The sequence below is a fragment of the Oncorhynchus gorbuscha genome, linkage group LG02 (assembly GCF_021184085.1).
Source record: "Oncorhynchus gorbuscha isolate QuinsamMale2020 ecotype Even-year linkage group LG02, OgorEven_v1.0, whole genome shotgun sequence".
NCBI classification, from domain to species: domain Eukaryota; kingdom Metazoa; phylum Chordata; class Actinopteri; order Salmoniformes; family Salmonidae; genus Oncorhynchus; species Oncorhynchus gorbuscha.
The window spans coordinates 19,688,782-19,712,355 of NC_060174.1; the positions used below are offsets into that span (position 1 = coordinate 19,688,782).

At 43.3% G+C, this 23,574-nt stretch overlaps 1 protein-coding gene and 1 pseudogene across 3 annotated transcripts in view; both read right to left on the bottom strand.

The window, feature by feature from the left end:
• Positions 1-13,890, bottom strand: part of LOC123998665 (ceramide synthase 1-like) — a 61,604-nt gene extending 47,714 nt beyond the window's left edge. For 2 of the 3 annotated variants that reach the window (XM_046303761.1, XM_046303763.1), the window contains exon 1: positions 13,145-13,890. In XM_046303761.1, the coding sequence (XP_046159717.1) occupies positions 13,145-13,396 (252 nt within the window). In that variant the 5' untranslated portion in view covers positions 13,397-13,890. Of the gene's footprint in view, positions 1-1,143; positions 1,321-13,144 lie in introns of those variants that run through there. The other variant, XM_046303772.1, reaches the window with a different exon arrangement.
• A 905-nt stretch (positions 13,891-14,795) lies between these two features.
• On the bottom strand, positions 14,796-21,526 carry LOC123998680 (annotated as a pseudogene).
• Between the last annotated feature and the right edge of the window lie 2,048 nt (positions 21,527-23,574).

Below are 23,574 nucleotides of genomic sequence, written 5' to 3' on the forward strand. Positions count from 1 at the left end.
TAGCTAACTATACCAATATATCCAAACATTTGGTGGCACAGAAAGAAAAGGGACAGCTTCTTCTTCTTCAAACTTGTTTGCCGGACCACAACCAACTGAAAGGTGCATACACCACCAACTGTACTAAAGTGTGAGGCTGGTCACGGCCTCCCTATTCTTTGTAACATAAAAAGGAAGGGGAAAAAAGGAAATAAAATTGCCTTACTAACTAACCCTACACCTCACCACCTTTACACCACTTTGTCCTATCTGATCCTAAACCAGGTCGACAGCCTGGGAGGACTGGGCGCTATCGTTCAATACCTTGTAACTCTTCTGCAGTAAAAATCTGTTACACCCAAGTACTTGTCTGCAGCTGCCACAACATCTGTTTTCAGTGATTTACGTTCCATGTCTGCGGTATAGTTGATAACCATGGCTATGAACGCTAAGAAACCAACCTTACTGAAGCACGTTATTCCTATCACTCTCTATTGCTCTCAGCCTACTCACAGGGATCCTCTTAGCATCCCTCGCCCTGGACCTTCCTCTCCTACTCTCTTCACTGCCTCAGCATACCTGCACTGCTCTGATCCTGGCAAGCTCAACCTGCCTTCCTCTTACCGGACACTTCTGATCTCCAGCGCCATAGGTACCCCTACAGTAAACACACACAACTTTTTCCACCAATACTACACATTTCTTTGTCTCATGCCCTCCTGCATACTGCTCACATCTCGGAATCTCCCTCCTGCACACTGTTGCAACATGACCATAAGCTTGGCACCTATAACACCATAATGGGGTCGGGACAAAAGCTCTCACGGGATAACTGACATATCCTAACTTTAACTTTGTCTGGTAAAGACTCAAAATTCAACAGGACAGACAGTGTCTTCAGTTTCACCAGGTCTTCACTGGGTCTGCATTGCACCAAATAGTGGGCGTCACAGACATCGGGAATAATCCATTTCAGTTGACCCTCCTCAACAGTTAATGCCACCCCAGTTATCAGTCCTTCCGCAGCACCCTGCTTCAGAGATCAAATGAAGTCACAGCTCTTGTCCATCTCCTTGTGGATGGAAGAAATGCAGAAAATAACCACAAGTTCACATAAGAGTTACTTTCACAGACTCAACAGTCCCCAACCTCATCTCCACCAACCTGACACCATATATGGATCTGCAAGTCAAGGATACATTCTCCAAAAATCTCACTCCCACTGGGCCAGAATCATCTTTGTCATCATCGGGATGAAGCACAATGTAGAAACCTAATGTCTTTACAGTGTTACATATTAGTTTATAGGGCACAACATACGCTTCAAAAGTAGCTGCACCTTAAGATTAGGATCATGGAGTAGGGTAATCTGATTCTAGACCTGCGGTTGAGGGCACCTTCTTCCTCAAGTGGTTTTTACACAGCCTAATGCTGATAAGCCCTCAAACCAGGTTAATGCTTCACCGACATGTATCAGCTGTGAGTGGCAGTGGGAGGGAAGGGAATGAGGAATTCATAATAGGGTTATAAACTGCTGCTGAGTCCATTTCACTTTGGTCTGGCGCATTTGGCTGGGCCCTGAGATGCTGTGGCTGTTGAGAAGCAGGCAGGCCATGTATCAGGGCCCTATTGACCCCGATAATAGGAGCTGGGTGTGCTGAGCCAGCATGGAAAAGGCACTTACATCTTTTGTCTTGCCCATTCACCCTCTGAATTGCACACATACACAATCAATGTCTCAAGGCTTAAAAATCATTCTTAACCGGTATTCACTGATTGAAGTGGATTTAACAAGTGACATCAATAAGGGATCATAGCTTTCACCCGGATTCACCATGTCAGTCTATCATGGAAAGAGCAGGTGTTCCTAATGTTTGTATACTCAGTGTGAATAATATTGGTTTATCTGCAAAAACCTGTAACATGTATTTGTATGCAGATGACACTGTTATGTACACTATTGCCCCTACGGCTGAACAGGCTAAGTTAGAGCAGCAATCTGATTTTGTCACCTTGCAAAAAGTCCTTGTTTATTAAAAATTGGAACTTCATGAGGGAAAAACTAAATGTATGCAGTTTTTTAATTCTCGTATAAATATTTCAGATGGGCTATACATTTTGTCACGCCCTGACCTTAGAGATCCTTATTATGTCTCTATTTTGGTTTGGTCAGGGCGTGAGTTGGGGTGGGCATTCTATGTTTTGTGTTTCTATAATTTTCTATTTATATGTTTTGGCCGGGTATGGTTCTCAAATAGGGACAGCTGTCTATCGTTGTCTCTGATTGGGAACCATACTTAGGTACCCTTTTTCCCACCTGTGTTTGTGGGTAGTTATTTTCTGTTTTGTGTTTTCTGCACCTGACAGGACTGTTTCGGTTTCGTTTATTCTCTTTGTTCTTTTGTTATAGCGTTCAGTTTAAATAAAAAGTCATGAACACTTACTACGCTGCGCTTTGGTCCGATTCCTCCTCTTCAGACGACGACACCCAATGTATTTAAGCATTGGATAATTATTTCATCTAGCAGGTTCCTGCCTATAAATATCTAGGCTTTTGGATTGACGTTTAAAAAACATATGTATGAGCTACTGTAGTTAAGAAGCTGAGATTTAAAGTAGGCTTCTTTTATGGAAATAGATGCCTCTCCCTAAACAGCAGGAAGCAGATAGTACAGTCAACTTCCCTGACAGTTCTTGACTTTGGTGACACTGTTTATGGGAATGCAACAGCCACTACTCTTAAAACTGTGGAAGCTGTCTACCATAGCACCCAGTTTAAATACGCACCACTGCATCCTCTATCAAAATGTTGGCTGGTCCTCATTAAAGTGTGACGATCGTTATAATGAATGTCGGACCAAGGCGCAGCATACGTAGAGTTCCACATGTTTCATTGAAATGAAACTCACAAAAACAATAAAGAGCAAAATGAAACGTGAAGTCATGGAGTGCTCACAGGCCACTACACACAAACAAGATCCCACAAAACACAGTTGGGGAAATGGCTGCCTAAATACAGTGCCTTGCGAAAGTATTCGGCCCCCTTGAACTTTGCGACCTTTTGCCACATTTCAGGCTTCAAACATAAAGATATAAAACTGTATTTTTTTGTGAAGAATCAACAACAAGTGGGACACAATCATGAAGTGGAACGACATTTATTGGATATTTCAAAAAAATGTAACAAATCAAAAACTGAAAAATTAGGCATGCAAAATTATTCAGCCCCTTTACTTTCAGTGCAGCAAACTCTCTCCAGAAGTTCAGTGAGGATCTCTGAATGATCCAATGTTGACCTAAATGACTAATGATAATAAATACAATCCACCTGTGTGTAATCAAGTCTCTGTATAAATGCACCTGCACTGTGATAGTCTCAGAGGTCCGTTAAAAGCGCAGAGAGCATCACGAAGAACAAGGAACACACCAGGCAGGTCCAAGATACTGTTGTGAAGAAGTTTAAAGCCGGATTTGGATACAAAACAAATTCCCAAGCTTTAAACATCCCAAGGAGCACTGTGCAAGCGATAATATTGAAATGGAAGGTGTATCAGACCACTGCAAATCTACCAAGACCTGGCCGTCCCTCTAAACTTTTAGCTCATACAAGGAGAAGACTGATCAGAGATGCAGCCAAGAGGCCCATGATCACTCTGGATGAACTGCAGAGATCTACAGCTGAGGTGGGAGACTCTGTCCATAGGACAACAATCAGTTGTATATTGCACAAATCTGGCCTTTATGGAAGAGTGGCAAGAAGAAAGCCATTTCTTAAAGATATCCATAAAAAGTGTTGTTTAAAGTTTGCCACAAGCCACCTGGGAGACACACCAAACATGTGGAAGAAAGTGCTCTGGTCAGAGCACTTTTGGCAACAATGCAAAACGTTATGTTTGGCGTAAAAGCAACACAGCTCATCACCCTGAACACATCATCCCCACTGTCAAACATGGTGGTGGCAGCATCATGGTTTGGGCCTGCTTTTCTTCAGCAGGGCTGAAGATGAACCACCAGAATATGGTTAAAATTGATGGGAAGATGGATGGAGCCAAATACAGGACCATTCTGGAAGAAAACCTGATGGAGTCTGCAAAAGACCTGAGACTGGGACGGAGATTTGTCTTCCAACAAGACAATGATCCAAAACATAAAGCAAAATCTACAATGGAATGGTTCAAAAATAAACATATCCAGGTGTTAGAATGGCCAAGTCAAAGTCCAGACCTGAATCCAATCGAGAATCTGTGGAAAGAACTGAAAACTGCTGTTCACAAATGCTCTCCATCCAACCTCACTGAGCTCGAGCTGTTTTGCAAGGAGGAATGGGGAAAAAATTCAGTCTCTCGATGTGCAAAACTGATAGAGACATACCCCAAGCGACTTACAGCTGTAATCGCAGCAAAAGGTGGCGCTACAAAGTATTAACTTAAGGGGGCTGAATAATTTTGCACGCCCAATTTTTCAGTTTTTGATTTGTTAAAAAAGTTTGAAATATCCAATAAATGTCGTTCCACTTCATCATTGTGTCCCACTTGTTGTTGATTATTCACAAAAAAATACAGTTTTATATCTTTATGTTTGAAGCCTGAAATGTGGCAAAAGGTCGCAAAGTTCAAGGGGGCCGAATACTTTCGCAAACTACTGTATGACCCCCAATCAGAGACAACGTTAAACAGACATATAGCAACCTAGATAACCCACCCTAGTCACACCCCGACCAAACCAACATAGAGAATAAAAGGCTCTCTATGGACAGGGCGTGACAGTACCCCCCCCCCCCGGACGCAAAACCTGACTCAATAGGGGACACCTAATGTCAGGGGCGGCTCCGGTGCGGGTCGAAGTACCCACTCCGCTCGCGGATATGGAGCCGGTTAGCAAGCCATGCCCGGACTGGGCATCGGCGTAGAGGAGGGCCCCGGCCATGGAGTTGGGTTGTACGCTGCACCCAGACTGGGCACCGGCGCCAAAGAGGGCTCCGGCCATGGTGCTGAGTTGACCGCTGTGCCTGGACTGGACATCAGCGTAGAGGAAGGCTCCTCCGATGGAGCAGGACTGGGCGCCGTGCCTGGACTGGACATCGGCGCAGAGAAGGACTCCTGCCATGGAACTGGACTGGACGCCGTGCTCGGACTGGGCCTCGGTGCAGAGGAAGGCTCCTGCCCTGGAGCTGGAGGTTCTGGACAGTGGACCGTCGCAGGAGGTTCCGGACAGTGGACCGTCGCAGGAGATTCCAGACAGTGGACCTTCTCAGGAGGTTCCGGGCTGTGGATCGTCTCAGGAGGTTCTGGGCTGTGAGGTTCCGGGCTATGGACCGTCTCAGGAGGTTCCGGGCTGTGGACCGTTGTTGGAGGTTCTGGACTGTGGACCGTTATTGGAGGTTCTGGACTGTAGACCGTCGTTGGAGGTTCCGGACTGTGGACTGTCGTTGGAGGTTCTGGACTGTGAAACGTTGCCGTGCCCGGACTGGGCATCAGTGTAGAAGAGGGACCCGGCCATTGAGCTGGGAATGGGAATCGTCGCCGGAAGCTCTCTCGCTTCACTCTCTTCCAATTTATCCAACAACTCCTCGAAGGTCTTTAACTCTCCCCGCCGTTCACTCTCCTCCAATCTATCCAATAACTCCTCGATGGTCTCTGACTCACCTCTCAACTCCGCCGACCACTCCTTGTGCTGCCCCCCCCCCAAAAAAATACATTTGGGCTGTCTTTTGGGCTTGCGTTGTGGCCCCGAACCCTGGCGTCGACACTGTCCTTCATTCTCTCGATCCTGTCCTGCCAGGATTTCTTCCCAAGTCCAGGATCCCTTCTCATCCAGAATCTCTTCCCAAGTCCAGGATACTTCTTCCTCCTGGGCACGCTGCATGGTCCTTTGTTGGTGGGATCTTCTGTCATGATCTTTATAATGAATGTCGGACCAAGGCGCAGCGTACGTAGAGTTCCACATGTTTCATTGAAATGAAACTCACAAATAAAATAAAGAGCAAAGCGAAACGTGAAGTCATGGAGTGCTCACTGGCCACTACACACAACAAGATCCCACAAAACACAGTGGGGGAAATGGCTGCCTAAATATGATCCCCAATCAGAGACAACGAAAAACAGACATATAGCAACCTAGATAACCCACCCTAGTCACTAGTCACACCCCGACCAAACCAACATAGAGAATAAAAAGGCTCTCTATGGTAAGGGCGTGACAGTACCCCCCCCCCCCCCGGTCGCAAAACCTGACCATAGAGAATAAAAGGCTCTCTATGGACAGTGCGTGACATAAAGTACCATAGATCACTTCTTTACTCCCTTTTTGTTTACAAAGCTCGCCCACACAAGCTTCCGATCTAACTCAGTTCACTATAATAAGCAATTATAATATGAGACACCCAACCTGTTCACTGGTATATGCAGGTTTAAAAATATATATTTCTGTGTATTGATTTTAAGAAAGGCATTGGTGTTTATGGTTAGGTACAGTCGTGCAACGATTGTGCTTTTTTCGCAAATGCGCTTTTGTTAAATCACCCCCCTGCGTTGCATCGATTATATTATATTACCTTCGTTTCTACTGCATTCACATAACAGACAGGCTCCTCATGGAGTGCAATGAGAGGCAGGTGGTTAGAGCGTTGGACTAGTTAACTGTAAGGTTGCAAGATTGAATCCCCCGAGCTGACAAGTTAAAAAATCTGTCGTTCTGCCCCTGAACAAGGCAGTTAACCAACCATTCCTAGGCCGTCATTGAAAATAAGAATGTGTTCTTGACTGACTTGCCTAGTTAAATAAAGGTGTAAAAAAATAAAAAATAATTCATCAGCAAAATTTTTGTCCAAAACTACCGATTTCCGATTGTTATGAAAACTTGAAATCGTCCATTCCGATTAATCATTCGACCTCTAGGAGAGAGACTACTGTAACTGCATGAGATTCAGTCAGTAGGTGCACTGTGGGTCCTATCGCTGTAACACCATCTCTCTCTCTCTTCTCCCCTTCCATCTCAGATTCTCCTTTATAAGCCCATGCAACCACAGAGACAGAGGTCGTGGGTATTGTTTCCTGACAGCTTCAAATATTTAAGGAGTAGTGGAGCGGGAGCACCCAGGACCTTTAATCATATGCCTTGTGTTTTGTTTATGGCGTACCTTAATTCTACAAGAGGCTGTAGTTGTTCTGATATATTGAAGTCCACAGTGACCTATTCCTCTCAGATGAAAGCTAGCTATGGCGGCAGGTTAACCTCAATGCATCACTGGATGCTCAATTTAATTAACATGGTTTACCTGACACTGAACCCACTTCTCGTTCATTGTTTGGTGCATTTTACGCAGTACAGACAAAAACATGTAATTGGAGAAATACCCCATAGCATTGCATAAATTTTTAATCGTTTAGTGACTCATGAGTGGGAAACATAAAATCATTTGCACAATAAGCACTTGTCTCTCAAATAAATCTTTACAGTTGTTGGTTAGCTAGCTAGCAATTTTTTTGTCATATTAGCATTGTCATGAAATCAGTCAAAACACCTAAAATCAAGACATTGCATCAAGAACAAGATTAAACTAGCTGAAAGGAGCCACTTCCGATTCCCAACATGGCAGATTCTTGTCATTGTTGCTAGCTATCTGCATATTCAAAATCCATTCTTTTTTATTATTTACCTTTATTTATCCAGGCAAGCCAGTTATGAACAAATTCTTATTTACAATGACGCAACAACACACGGCAACAACGCACAGCTTCTGGCCACATCGATACACGTGCATCATTTTCATGACCTTGTCAGACAATCCGTCTACACTGAGTATACAAGAAATGAGGAACACCTTCCTAATATTGAGTTGCACCCCTTTTCCCTTCAGAACAGCCTCAATTTATCAGGGCATGGACTCTACAAAATTTAGAAAATGTTCCACAGGAATGCTGGCCATTGTTGACTTCAATGCTTCCCACAGTTGTGTCAAGTGGGCTAGATGTCCTTAGGGTGGTGGACCATTCTAGACCACACAAAGGAAACTGTTGAGCGTGAAAAACTCAGCAGCGTTGCAGTTCTTGACACACTCAAACTGGTGAGCCTAGCACCTACTACCATACCCCGTTCAAAGGCACGTAAATATTTAGTCTTGCACATTAACCCTCTGAAAGGCACACATACACAATCCATGTCTTAATTGTCTCAAGACCTAAATATCCTTCTTTAACCTGTCTTCTCCTCTTCATCTACACTGATTGAAGTGGATTTAACAGGTGATATCAATAAGGGATCATAGCTTTCACCGCAATTCACCTGGGCAGTCTATGTCATGGAAAGAGTTGGCCGGAACAGAGCAAATGGAATGGCATCAAACACCTTAATACCATTCCACCTATTCTGCTCCAGTCATTACCACAAGCCCATTCTAATACACACAGTGTATTAGCACCACATACCCCAACTCCTCCCCTACCCAGCCAAATGTCAGAATAATGAGCTGTGAGCCACATCTATCTGTGAGGACTAGATGTTAGGGCCCTCCCAGTCAACCCCAACAAAGCGGGAGAGTCAGAGTCTGTGTATCTCTCAGCAGAGCCTTGAGAGAGTACCCTTCCTGTCATGGAGCCCAAAACTGGGAGGATTATTAATGTGCTTATTCATTGATAGGCCAATATATGCAAATGGTATCACGCCCTGGTCGAAATATATTATGTTTATTCTTCATTTATTTCGGTCAGGCCAGGGTGTGACATGGGTTATTGTGGTGTGTTTTTGTCTTGGGGTTTTGTGGGGTGTCTACGTAGTCTATGGCTGCCTGAGGCGGTTCTCAATCAGAGTCAGGTGATTATCGTTGTCTCTGATTGGGAACCATATTTAGGCAGCCATATTCTTTGAGTGTTTCGTGGGTGATTGTTCCTGTCTTTGTACCAGATAGGGCTGTTTCGGTTTTCATTATTTTTATAGTTTCTGCATGTATAGTTTTTCCTTCATTAAAATATATCATGAATCATCATCACGCTGCATTTTGGTCCGATCCTTGTTCCACCTCTTCGTCAGAGGAGGCGATAGAAGAGAGCCGTTACAAACGGTAATGTAATAAATTGATTGACTGACCGAATGTGTGTAAGAGAAAAATAAAAGAGATGCTACTACTACTCTAAAAGAAATGACAAAACAACCTAGAATTGTTGAATATTGCTTTACCCGGTTGGCAGGTAGCCTAGCGGTTAAGAGCATTGGGCCAGTAACCGAAAGGTCACTGGTTTGAATCATCAAGCTGACTAGATAAAAATCTGTCAGTGAGCAAGGCACTTAATCCTAGTCGCTCTGGATAAGAGCATCTGCTAAATGACTAACATGGACATTTACTGTATACCATTTGACGACACAGTGTAATAACAAAGAAACAACAAAATAACCTAGAATCTAGAAATATTGTTTTATTGAGGATAGTTTGAGCACAATCAAATCAAATGTTATTGGTCGCATACACATACACAACTGGTCAAAAGTTTTAGAACACCTACTCATCCAAGGGTTTTTCTTTATTTCTACTATTTTCCACATTGTAGAATAATAATGAAGACATCAAAACTATGAAATAGCACATATGGAATCATAAAGTAAGCAAAAAAGTGTTAAACAAATCAAATTATATTTTATATTTGAGATTCTTCAAATAGCCACCCTTTGCCTTCATGACAGCTTTGCACACTCTTGGCATTCTCTCAACCAGCTTCACCTGGAATGCTTTTCCAACAGTCTTGAAGGAGTTCCCACATATGCTGAACTGCTTTTCCTTTACTCTGCGGTCCGACTCATCCCAAACCATCTCAATTTAGTTGAGGTTGGGGGATTGTGGAGGCCAGGTCATCTGATGCAGCACTCCATCACTTTCCTTCTTGGTAAAATATCCCTTACACAGCCTGGAGGTGTGTTGGGTCATTGTCCTCTTGAAAAACAAATGAAAGTCCCACTAAGCCCAAACCAGATAGGATGGCGTATCGCTGCAGAATGCTGTGTTGGCCATGCTAGTTAAGTGTGCCTTGAATTCTAAATAAATCACTGACAGTGTCACCAGCAAAGCACCCCCACACCATAACACCTCCTCCTCCATGCTTTACAGTGGGAAATACACCTGCGGAGATCATCCGTTCATGCACACCGTGTCTCACAAAGACACGGCGGTAGGAACTAAAAATCTAAAATTTGGATTCCACACCAAAGGACAAATTTCCACTGGTCTAATGTCCATTGCTCATGTTTCTTGGCCCAAGCAAGTCTCTTCTTCTTATTGGTGTCCTTTAATCAAATCACATCCAAATGTATTTGTCATATGCGTCGAATACAACAGGTGTAGTAGACCTTACAGTGAAATGCTTACTTATAGGCCCTTAGCCAACAATGCTGTTTTAAGAAAATACCACCCCCCCAAAAAAAATGATGAGATAAGAATAACAAATAATTAAAGAGCAGCAGCAAATAACAATAGCGGGGCTTTATACAGGGGGTACCGGTTTAGAGTCAATGTGCGGGGGTACCAGTGTCGAGGTAATATTTACATGTAGGTAGAGTTATTAAAGTGACTATGCATAGATAATAACAGAGAGTAGCAGCAGCGTAGAAGAGGGGGGGACAATGCAAATAGTATGGGTAGCCATTTGATTAGCTGTTCAGGAGTCTTATGGCTTAGGGGTAGAAGCTGTTTAGAAGCCTCTTGGACCTAGACTTGGCACTCCGGTACCACTTGCTGTGCGGTGGCAGACAGGACAGGCTATGACTAGGGTGGCTGGAGTCTTTGACAATATTCACGGCCTTCCTCAGACACTGCCTGGTGTAAAGGTCCTGGATGGCAGGAAGCGTGGCCCTGTGATGTACTGGGCCGTACGCACTACCCTCTGTAGTGCCTTGCAGTTGGAGGCCGAGCAGTTGCCACACCAGGCAGTAATGCAGTAATGCTCTCGATGGTGCAGCTGTAAAACATTTTGAGGATCTGAGGACCCATGCCAAATCTTTTCAGTCTCCTGAGGGGGAATAGATTTGTTGTGCCCTCTTCACCACTGTCTTGGTGTGCTTGGACCATGTTAGGTTGTTGGTGATGTGGACGCCAAGGAACTTGAAGCTCTCAACCTGCTCCACTACAGCCCCTTCGATGAGAATGGGGGCGTGCATGGTCCTCCTTTTTCTGTAGTCCACAATCATCTCCTTTGTCTTGATCACGTTGAGGGAGAGGTTGTTGTTCTTGCACCACACGGTCAGGTCTCTGACCTCCTCCAAATAGGCTGTCTCATCGTTGTCTGTGATCAGGCCTACCACTGTTGTGTCATCGGCAAACTTAATGATGGTGTTGGAGTCGTGCCTGGCTGTGCAGTCATGAGTGAACAGGGAGTACAGGAGGGGACTGAGCACACACCCCTGAGGGCCCCCCGTGTTGAGGATCAGCGTGGCGGATGTGTTGTTACCTACCCTTACCACCTGGGGAAGGCCCATCCCTCTTTTTCTCCCCAATTTCGTATTATTAGTAGTTACTATCTTGTCTCATCGCTACAACTCCCATACGGGCTCGGGAGAGACAAAGGTCGAAAGTCATGCGTCCTCCGAAACACAACCCAACCAAGCTGCACTGCTTCTTAACACAGCGCGCATCCAACCCGGAAGCCAGCCGCACCAATGTGTCGGAGGAAACACTGTGCACCTGGCGACCTTGGTTAGCGTGCACTGCGCCCGGCCCGCCACAGGAGTCGCTGGTGCGCGATGGGACAAGGATATCCCTACTGGCCAAACCCTCCCTAACCCGGACGACGCTAGGCCAATTGTGCGTCGCCCCACGGACTGGGACGAGCCTGGACGCAAACCCAGAGTCTCTGGTGGCACAGCTAGCGTTGTGATGCAGTGCCCTAGACCACTGCGCCACCTGGGAGGCCTCTTTGCAGCAATTTGACCATGATTGTGGAGGCCAGATGACCCGGCCTCCACAATCCCCCAACCTCAACCAAATTGAGATGGCTTGGGATGAGTCAGACCGCAGAGTGAAGGAAAGGCAGCCAACAAGTGCTCAGCATATGTGTGAACTCCTTCAAGACTGTTGGAAAAGCATTCCAGGTGAAGCTGGTTGAGAGAATGCCAAGATGGTGCAAAGCTGTCATCAAGGCAAAGGGTGGCTATTTGAAGAATCTCAAATATATTTTTATTTGTTTAACACTTTTTTGGTTACTACATGATTCCATGTGTTATTTCACTATTATTCTACAATGTAGAAAATAGTAAAAATAAAGAAAAACCCTTGAATGAGTAGGTGTTCTACAACTTTTGACAGCAGTGTAGATAGCAGATGTTATTGCGGGTGTAGCGAAATGATTGTGTATTCCGAGCTCCAACTGTACAGTAATATCTAACAATTCACAACAATACACACAAATCTCAAAGTAAAAGTATGGAATTAAGAAACAGCCTGCATGTGTTAGTGCTGTGACAGCAGTTTGTGAGACAATATTGTAGTAGACTAGATCTCACATGCATTGATTTCCTCATCAGTCTACTGTCTTAAATCAATCCCCAGTGACGAGGAAGGTCTGTGGTTTCCGTGTATGGGTCCTTAATCCCCTCTGCAAAGCTTGCTTTCTCCATCTCTGCTCTGTCTTTGTAACCTGGGAGTTAGCAGCCTCGTTAGCTGGGGCAAAGGGTTGTTATACCTGGTATCTGATCTTCATCTCGGCCACATGACACACACAGAGACTCAAGGTATCTGAACGTAGTATATAGGCCTTATGCATAGCCTTCCTCAGAATGAAGGTCTTCCTAATATGCTTCAATTTGATGGGCATCATGATGAACTTGTCAAGAGGACAAGTCCCAGTAACAATTGGTAAATTCAGCAAGAGAATAATTTATGTTTTTATACCAGAGAAGGGGACCAGTGTTTCATATCCTATGGTGGGCTTCACAAGTCAAATGTGATTAATCATAATTGAAATCAAATTATTCTTATTCCACTAATACTGCAAGGTACATGAAACATGGGACATTAACAACACCCTTGTAGTGAGCCATGAAGGCTGCACTCTGAAAGAAGGCCCATATACGAACGAGAATATGGTCCTTGAAGAAGGAATGTATGTATTTGTGGGGAAACGTGTATGTGTGGATGTATAGTATTCAAAAATGAGTGGAAGGCTGAGAATGCTTCTGTATCTACCTGGAACAGACATTCTGTTAGTCCTCGTCGTATCTGCGTCCACATAACCGCGCAGATGAAGAAAAGGCCGATTTCGGTCCAGGTAATATAAGCGTTATCCAGGAGCGTGCTTTTGGAGAGCTCTAGACCGCAAGTGCTACAGCCTCTCAAGGCACTGGGCATCACTGTTGATGCTCTCGTTATGAGATCAGCATAGCCAGGCATGGGTTCCACCTCCACGACACTAATGTCGTCCCCGGTATGACTGTCCATTGTGGCGGCACTGAAAACGTCGATTTAGAAAACTGACCCTGATTTAGGAACACAGAGCGGCAAGCTCCTACACTTCCAAACTAGCTAGCCAGCAGCTATCCCCAAAACGCGGAAAACTGTAATCAGCTTAATCTCTCAAGTAGCCTGCCTAATTCTTTGTTTTCTCATTTAAAATGTGGGCCCATTTCGCATAGGTGACCATTTATGTCAGATTGGAATATAGGCCCACAAAAACCAAGGGTAATAGCCGGGTCGACTTATTTAATAGCCAACGTAATTAGCTATCTATATTGTAATATTACATATATTCTATGATCCAGTAAACATTGTTCAGAATGTTGGGCATTATTCTACGCATACTACCTCATCATTTTAGCTAGCTTGTCAGCCGTCTACGGTTAGCTAAATTAAATGCACACTACTGGATATACCAGCATTTACAACATCTACCAAACTAGCTAGCTGAATCTTTCTGAGATTAGAGGTAGCTGTAAAATCACAAGAAAAAAATCCAGTAAATGTTATCTGGATGACTAATGTGCCATAATGATCGGTACAGTCGAAGTATCACATGTGATTCTAGTGAACCTAACGTTATATTCTGTATCATCTCATCTCCGTTATTCGTTTTATATAACATCTCACCGTCATTTCATCAACTAGAATAACCTAGTCCTACCAGACACCAAACCAGTGGAATTGAAACCTTTCTAATACTGTTTTTTAATTAACGCCGACAAAAATTTAGAATATATATCCTCAATGTTCGGTTTCCTGTGCTGTGCCACTGCTGGTGATCAACGTCGTGTCCTGGCTGTGTCTGCGCTCTCTGCCTCTTGACAAGTGACAGAGAAATGCGCGCTGTTTTAATGGGAATCAATGTAGAACATAATTCCATATGGCACTCACTTGAAACCTATCCGGTTATAATAATACAAGTATAGTAAACGTATTTACCGGCGCGACTAGCGGGTGCTCACCACCCGCTCCGAATGCCACTTTAATTTAAAATTCGAGTTTAATGTAGAAAAAGCAGCGTTGCCGTGACGTAATTATGTCCCGCTATCTCCTCCAACTGCTGGAATTGAAACCTGAGATAATTTAAAGCGACAATTCAACATGTAACAGTAGCACGATGCACAAAGTACAGGGTGCCGACTTTTCCAGAAAATACGTTGATACTGTAGAGGAATTTCTACATTAATTGAATGGCCCACTCATTTAAAAAATCGATAATTTCACATGCAAAATAAAAGTTAATCTGTGAATTGGACGAGACATAAGGGGGGAAAGATGGTCTACCTCCAGCAAGTATCATCGGACCACATTTCAAGAATTTCAATAGAAAGTTTCACACTGACACACACTGGGTGTAAACAGGGTCATAAAACATGTATTGTCAATTCAGAGGAATGTTTATTGAAAACAGTTACACAGGAGGCAATTTATCAATTTAGAGAAATGGAAATGTTACAAACAGAGACATTATCAAAAGGGACATTTCATGTACTACAACTACTTCGGGGTATAAATCAAATCTGTGTCCACTACATAAAAAGGTAATATTATTATGATAAAGTTCTGCAAAATAAAAGTTTTTTTTAAATATATAAAAATGTCTAAATGTGCATGTCAATTTTAATCCATATAATTTAGATTCCAGTATTCATAATGTTTTGTGGTCCAAACAAATTCCTTCATTGTGTCAAACAGTCGCAGTGGGAGCATACTGCATCGACAGTCTGTCAAATTCATTCTCCTGAGGCAAGAAAAAAATGACATTTAACACACAGTAGAACATGTTTAACTAGTAAAACTGTTGTGCACTGAAATAACCTGGTCCGTTGAGTGAAACAACCTGACATTTCAATGTTTATTTACACTTCTTTATTGGGTAATTATATGAAGTGAAGTCTGAGTCAAAATCAGACCGTTTTTAAATCTCATTGGACTAGATATCCTGAAGTGCTACCAATCAAATAATTTGATTTAGTTCCAAGAGAGCAAAGTCTGACCAACAGCTGAAGAATGCATTGATTCAAGATGTAGCAGAACTGTGTACGGGCAAATTAAATCAACATACCATGGCCAGGTAATCTTTAAGGAAGCGGTGAGCTCTATGGGCATCTTTCAGTTGAGAGAGATACCGGTTGGTTCCCTGTGAACAGATGCATAACAGATTGATGTTAAAGACATGCTCCTGAACTTTGGCAACTACTTTTTATTTTATTTTTATACCTTCTGATTTGGGCTGAATGTGTCAATGAGTACGGTTACATGCACACAATCATGTGATTATTGAGAAGTCAATTAATTAAGTCAGATTAATTAAGTCAGATTAATATAATATTCCAATAAAACATTTACATGCTTTGCAAGATTAACTATTTCCCTAATAACCCTGCTTACATGAACACTTCTGAAATCAGGCTACCTGATGGGGCTGATAAATGTATTCTAACACAGTGAACATGTTATTTTTGGGAAGCCTATTTGATTGAGTTTGTATGCGAAAACTGCTTTAAGACAAACATTGTTGTTTCGAATTCACTTCACTCGCGCTAAAAGGGGAGGCTCACTCAGATGGTGCTGGCATATTCGCAAATCAAATACACAGCTGGAATGCCAATTAAGGTGTCCACATGTCCTAATAATTTGAAAGACTGCTCATGCTCAGAAAACCATTGAATTATTGGTGTGCATGTAAACAGTCACTGTGTAGTTCATACATACATAATCTAAGAGCAGAATTCCTGTTTTACCTCAATTACCCAGGAAATCCCTAGTTTGAAGGCAATTATTTTTCTGGAAGTTGTGCTACATTTTCCCAAACGTGGGCCAGCCCCCTAGCAGCTAACAAGATGCACCCACAGCTGAGTGAGAACAATGACGTGGTGCACATAGTGTAATCGGAAAGTATTCAGACCCCTTCTTTTTTCCACATTACAGCCGTATTCTAAAATGGATTAAACTTTTTTTTTATATACACAATACCCCATAATGACAAGGCGAAAACAGTTTTTTAGAAATGTTTGCAATTGTATATATATAAAAAAAGATATACAGAAATACCTTATTTACATAAGCTATGAGACTCGTAATTGAGCTTAGGTGCATCCTGTTTCTACTGATCATCCTTGAGATGTTTCTACAACTTGATTGGAGTCCACCTGTAGTAAAATCAATTGATTGGAAATTATTTGGAAAGGCACACACCAGTCCATATAAGGTCCCACAGTTGACAGTGCATGACAGAGCAAAAACCAAGCCGTGGGGTCGAAGGAATTGTCCATAGAGCTCAGAGACAGGAGTTGGCCAAAAGGCACCTAAGGACTCAGACCATGAGAAACAAGATTCTCTGGTCTGATGAAACCAAGATTGAACTCTTTGGCCTGAATACCAAGCATCAATCACATCTGGAGGAAACTTGGCACCATCTCTACGGTGAAGCATGGTGGTGGCAGCATCATGCTGTGGTGATGTTTTTCAGGGGTAGGGACTGGGAGACTAGTCAGGATCGAGGGAAAGATAAATGGAGCAAGGTACAGAGAGATCCTTGATGAAACTCTGCTCCAGAGCACTCACGACCTCAGACTGGGGAAAAGGTTCACCTTCCAACAGGACAACAACCCTAAGCACACAGCCAAAACAATACAGGAGTGGCTTTGGGACAAGTCTCTGAATGTCTGTGAGTGGCCCACCCAGAGCCCGGACTTGAACCCGATTTAAACATCTCTGGAGATACCTGAAAATAGCTGCGCAGCGACGCTCCCCATCCAACCTGACAGAGCTTGAGAGGATCTGCAGAGAAGAATGGGAGAAACTCCCCAAATACATGTGTGCCAAGCTCGTAGCGTCATACCCAAGACTCAAGGCTGTAATCGCTGCCAAAGGTGCTTCAACAAAGCACTGAGTAAAGGGTCTGAATCGTTATTTAAATGTGATTGTTTTTCATTTTTTATGCATTTGCAAAAAAAAAGAGGGAAAAGTATAGATTGATGAAAAAAAAATACATTTTAGAATAAGGCTGGAATGCAACAAAATGTGGAAAAAGTTAAGGGCTCTGAATACTTCCTGAATGCACTGTATGTGATGCAATTTTCAGGGACCACTTGACTCGTGATTGCTCATTTCAGAACTACTGGCTAAAAAGTGTAGAACAGTACTAGAGAATCCCCTTAAGGATGTTAATGCAAAAAAGAAATTTATCATAAATCATTAGAACAAGGTCTACTCTTTATACACCAGTTGTAGATATCCTTGATTGGGTAATTATCAGTAATTAGATTGAACCCATTGAAGACAGCATTCTGTAGACAATAACAACTCTATTGATCATTTACTCACTATCACCTCAATCTGGCACAGATAATATTTTTTTACGCTTCATCACTACAATAGTGTTCATGAGTTTTACTTACTGTTTAAAAAGAGCACAATATATCAGCAAACCTTTCAGCCAAACAAATCAAAAACAAACCTAAATTGAGACAAACATTTCTCTGTATCTGTGACAAAACCTGATGCACCATGAGGAATCCCCATAAACCGATATAGGTCCAAAGTCTCACCTCAGGAGCTTTGCCCAAGTGCTGGGTCAGCACAATCAGGCTGCTGTCCTGTGACGGGGGAAATCAGAGTTTGGAAAACACCCAGTTTCTCACAGCAGTGTCTCAATGCACTTTATGACCTTACTTGGGGCGGCAGGGTAGCATAGTGGTTAGAGCGTTGAACTAGTAACCGGAAGGTTACAAGTTCAAACCCCTGAGCTGACAAGGTACAAATCTGTCGTTCTGCCCCTGAACAGGCAGTTAACCCACTGTTCCTAGGCTGTCATTGAAAATAAGAATTTGTTCTTAACTGACCTGCCTAGTTAAATAAAGGTAAAATTAAACAATTAAAAACTCACAACCCTGCTTCATTCACACATGTTTAATCACACGTTCTGAAATGTGTATACGACCACTATAGTACTAGTGTATTCACATTAATCACTGGTCATAGTCTAAACAAGAGCATAAAATGTGGGAGATCTTTTTGTGTAATTATTTAACCAAGGATCAGTCTTCCATGACACCCCAACAAGGTACTGGTTATGCTCTGGCCAATTCTTTTTTTCTCATCTCAGATTAACTGCAGGCCATGGGGACAAGAATATAGCATTTGGCACCACCTACTGTTCAATTGAAAAAGTTGCAAGTAATTTCCCTTAAAATGACACTAAACTTGTATTGCTCTGTGGTTGGATGAGACAACAGACATCAATTGGTTAAAGTAATTGAAATGGTACTATTCAATAGTCACTGTAATGTCCTATAATGTTACGCTATTAGTTAGTCTTCATCTTTATTTAAAAACAACCCTTTACACATCTACAGATTCCTTTGTAGAATAAGATATTAGAGTGCATTTGAGGCAAGTAATGACCTTGTCTAGTGCCTCCTGGAGAACCCCTTCTGCCCCCTCCCACTTGTTGTGGGCCATATGACAGGCAGCCTAGCCATTAAGCAGAAGCAGAGTTGGGGAGTACTTATCCGACATCTCCTGGAAGATGTAGTAAGCATCCTGCAGCTTCTCTCCTCCCTTTAAAAAAGGAAAAAAGCAAGAGTGCAGTTTTTTTTCTGTTCAGATGAAAAACTGAAATGGAGTTTTATTCTTAATGACTGCACAAAAAGCTGAATTCAATCATAGTGATGACTATAAAATACCATTTATTTCAGGTGGAGGGCTAATGGGGCCCGCTGCACTGAAGTATTCTAGCATGTAGGGGGGCTTCACCAGGGCCTAAAATGACCTTTTTGGTCCACCAGCCATAGATTGAAAAATCTACCTGCCACTGATTTTGAAAAATTTATACCAGCCAAAAAACGTTTTCCACCATACAAAAACAGAACACAGATGACCATTCTTTATAATCTTGCTAAAACAAAAGCATTTATTAGTAAAAAGTAATGTGATATATTGCTAAATTACAGGGGGAAGATTACTGTGGTAACGGGGCCACTCGAGTCGTGTCAGGTGCGTCTGTGTGTGTGTGTGAGATTTAAAAATCGCACTAGTAGTAGACGGCATCTCTTCGCTATCAGTTGATGCAGCAGACTCAAACTACCAAAAAAAACAACCAAACTTGTAAACAAAACAATGTAAATAACACATGAAACACAAGGACAAAGTTTCACTTTGTACACTTTCAAGTAAATTAGACAAACTTATGCCCGTGCACAGCACCTCCAAAAATGTATCTATCAGCACAGTGCACAAAGCCAGGCAGTGTTGCTGTGCGAGGTGGGATATAGATTTGTATTTCTTTATGCGATTAGCAGCTATGAAACAAAATGGCATAAATATTTTGTAAACAGCTACTGCAGCATTTGTTTGCTATAAATCACAACTCGCACATGTGCTCACTTTTTATTTGCATATGCGAATGGGATGACCACCCTGCAAATTGACCACCTGCCTACATGGCTTGTGAAATAGACATTCTTGCCTGCCAATACCCAAATATACCAGCATTTGGCAGGTGTTCATTTTATGCCCTGGTCTTCACTATGGGCTGACACTCACAACAGCTATGTTGACCCAAGCCGTGGATAGTTGGGTCAGTGTGGCCTCCTGCATTTTCTTCAGCTCTTTCCTTTAAATGGCAGGTGTTAAAATAAGTAAACAATGCCATATATGATCAACTCTTACATTTGCTGAATCCTTTTAGCTCAATTTACTTTAAAGTATTTAAAAGGAATTTAAATCAGATGCCGTGTTGAGCGGACATACCTTGCCAAATCAACACGTTCTCAACTCAGCAGCACCTTAATGGTCATTGCCATGCTGAAAAGAAAAAGAGGGACATAAACGTACTGAATCACCCATAACAGGGGCTACAAACATTAATAGTATCCTGTGATTGTCTTTACCATTCCAGACATTCTCTCTGGTGCAGGGACCGCAGGGCAGCGTCGGAGTTCATCTCATGGTAGTAAATGGACGCAGCCATGACCAGGAATGTTGTGTTGGCCACATCTCCACTCTTGGCCATCTTCTTGTCAAGTTCAGCCACAACGGCATCCTTACACAAAAAAAACTATATTGTAACGCCAGCTAAGGAGTCAACAAAGAGCATTTCATCTTGAGTTGTGTATCGACAGTTTACAATAACAATTCTGAACACTGGGTTCAGACCTTTTGGCCTCGTTGGAGCAATACTCAACAACCTGATAGCCTGGATCTCTGGCGAGGAACTGGCCTTGATGTCACCCATCACCACAGCATACTTCCTCTGAAACAAGACAGAATGAGGCGTGTTCGCTAATTGCACATAGGTGGTGGAAGAAAAATGTACACTCCTATAAACTGACTGTCCCGGCTATGTTACCTGTGCAATATAGGCTCTATACAGAAACATGTCTCTCTCAACCTCCTTCTCAGGTGTTGATGGCTGCAAAGAGGGAAATAAGTAGTTTACTTTTTTGTCGTTTTAACGTTAGTTAGTTCATTACTAGAGATGTTAGCTAAACAGTTCTGTGTCATACAGCGACACTTGAAAAAGATATAGGCTTAGCCACATTGTACAAACGGTTTACCATCAGATAATTACCTTAACTTTCTGGGCTTCATTTATACATTGTTGTTAATTGGCAATATAATAAGCACTTTTCACATCTAAGAGCTCATCAACATCTCCTTGTTGCGCCGCCATGTTGACTGGATGACTTTCTGGACACGTAGTGCCGACGCGGCATCACACAGCGTATTTACTAAGGTGCATGGGCGATGGTCTTCTTCTTCTGTCAGTTTTGTTTTAATTTAACTAGGCAAGTCAGTTGAGAACAAATTCTTATTTACAACGGACGGCCTACCCCGGCCAAACCCTAACGACGCTGGGCCAATTGTGCGCCGCCCTATGGGACTGCCATTCACGGCCGGTTGTGATACAGCCTGAAATCAAACCAGGGTCCGTAGTGATGCCTCTAGCACTGAGATGCGGTGCCGTCGACCACTGCGCCACTCGGGAGCCCCCAAAAAGATGTATTACCCCCACCAACTGGATGTTTTTTTTTAAACTCCCACTTCTTCCTTCTTTCAGTTCTCCATATGTCACGTGTGCAGAATACAACAGGTGTAGAATTTACAGTGAAATGCTTACTTACAGGCTCTAACCAATAGTGCAAAAAGGGTATTAGGTGAACAATAGGTAAGTAAAGAAATAAAAACAACAGTAAAAAGACAGCGAAAAACAGTAGCGAGGCTATATACAGTAGCGAGGCCACATACAGACACCGGTTAGTCCGGCTGATTGAGGTAGTATGTACATATAGATATGGTTAATGTGACTATGTGTAACAGTTTAGCTTCCGTCCCTCTCCTCACCCCTACCTGGGCTCGAAACAGGGACCCTCTGCACACATCGACAACAGCCACCCTTGAAGCATCGTTACCCATCGCTCATTACACATTAGCACCTGTTAATTAGCTAGCCATTTCACAACGGTAACATATGCATATATGATGAACAGAGAGTAACAATAGCGTAAAGAGGGATTGGCGGGTGGTGGGACACAATGCAGATAGCCCGGTTAGGCAATGTGCTGGAGCACTGCTTGGTTGGGCCAATTGAGGTAGTATGTACATGAATGCATAGTTAAAGTGACTGTGCATATATGATAAACAGAGCGTGGTCCTTCTGTAGCTCAGTTGGTAGAGCATGGCGCTTGTAACGCCAGGGTAGTGGGTTCGATCCCCGGGACCACCCATACGTAGAATGTATGCACACATGACTGTAAGTCGCTTTGGATAAAAGCGTCTGCTAAATGGCATATATTACAATATTTTTATTATTATTATAGAGTAGCAGCAGAGTAAAATAGGGTTTGGGGGAGGTACACAATGCAAATAGTCCAGGTAGCCATTCGATTACATATTCAGGAGTCTTATGGCTTAGGGGTAAAAACTGTTGAAAAGCCTTTTTGTCCTAGACTTGGCACTCTGGTACCGCTTGCCATGCGGTAGTAGAGAGAACAGTCTATGACTGGGGCGGCTGGGGTCTTTGACAATTTTTAGGGCCTTCCTCTGACACTGCCTGGTGTAGAGGTCCTAGATGGCAGGCAGCTTAGCCCCAGTGATGTACTGGGCCATATGCACTACCCTCTCTAGTGCCGTGCGGTCAGAGGCCGAGCAATTGCCTTACCAGGCAGTGATGCAACCAGCCAGGATGCTCTCGATGTTGCAGCTGTAAAACCTTTTGAGGATCTCAGGACCCATGCCAAATCGTTTTAGTTTCCTCAGGGGGAATAGGCTTTGTCGTGCCCTCTTCATGACTGTCTTGGTGGGTTTGGACCATTCTAGTTTGTTGGTGATGTGGACACCAAGGAACTTGAAGCTCTCAACCTGCTACACTACAGCCCCGTCGATGAGAATGTGTGTGTGCTCGGTCCTCCTTTCCTGTAGTCCACAATCATCTCCTTAATCTTGGTTATGTTCAGGCATAGGTTGTTATTCTGGCACCACCTGGCCAGGTCTCTGACCTCTTCCCTATAGGCTGTCTCGTCGTTGTCGGTAATCAGGCCTACCAATGTTGTGTCATCTGCAAACTTAATGATGGTGTTGGAGTCGTGCCTGGCCATGCAGTCGTGGGTGAACATGGAGTACAGGAGGGGACTGAGCACGCACCTCTGGGGGGCTCCAGTGTTGAGGATCAGCGTGGCATTTGTGTTGCTACCTACCCTCACCACCCGGGGGCGGCCCGTCAGGAAGTCCAGGATCCAGTTGCAGAGGGAGTTGTTACGTCCCAGGATCCTTAGCTAAGTGATGAGCTTTGAGGGTACTATGGTGTTGAACACTGAGCTGTAGTCAATGAATAGCTTTCTCACATAAGTGTTCCTTTTGTCCAGGTGGGAAAGGGCAGTGTGGAGTGCAGTAGCGATTGCATCATCTGTGGATCTGTTTGGGCCTTATGCAAATTGGAGTGGGTCTAGGGTTTCTGGGATAATGGTGTTGCTGTGAGCCATTACCAGCCTTTCAAAGCACTTCATGGCTACGGACGTGAGTGCTACAGGTCTGTAGTCATTTAGGCAGGTTGCCTTTGTGCTCTCGGGCACAGGGACTATGGTGGTCTGCTTGAAACATGTTGGTATTATAGACTCAATCAGGTACATGTTGAAAATGTCAGTGAAGACACCTGC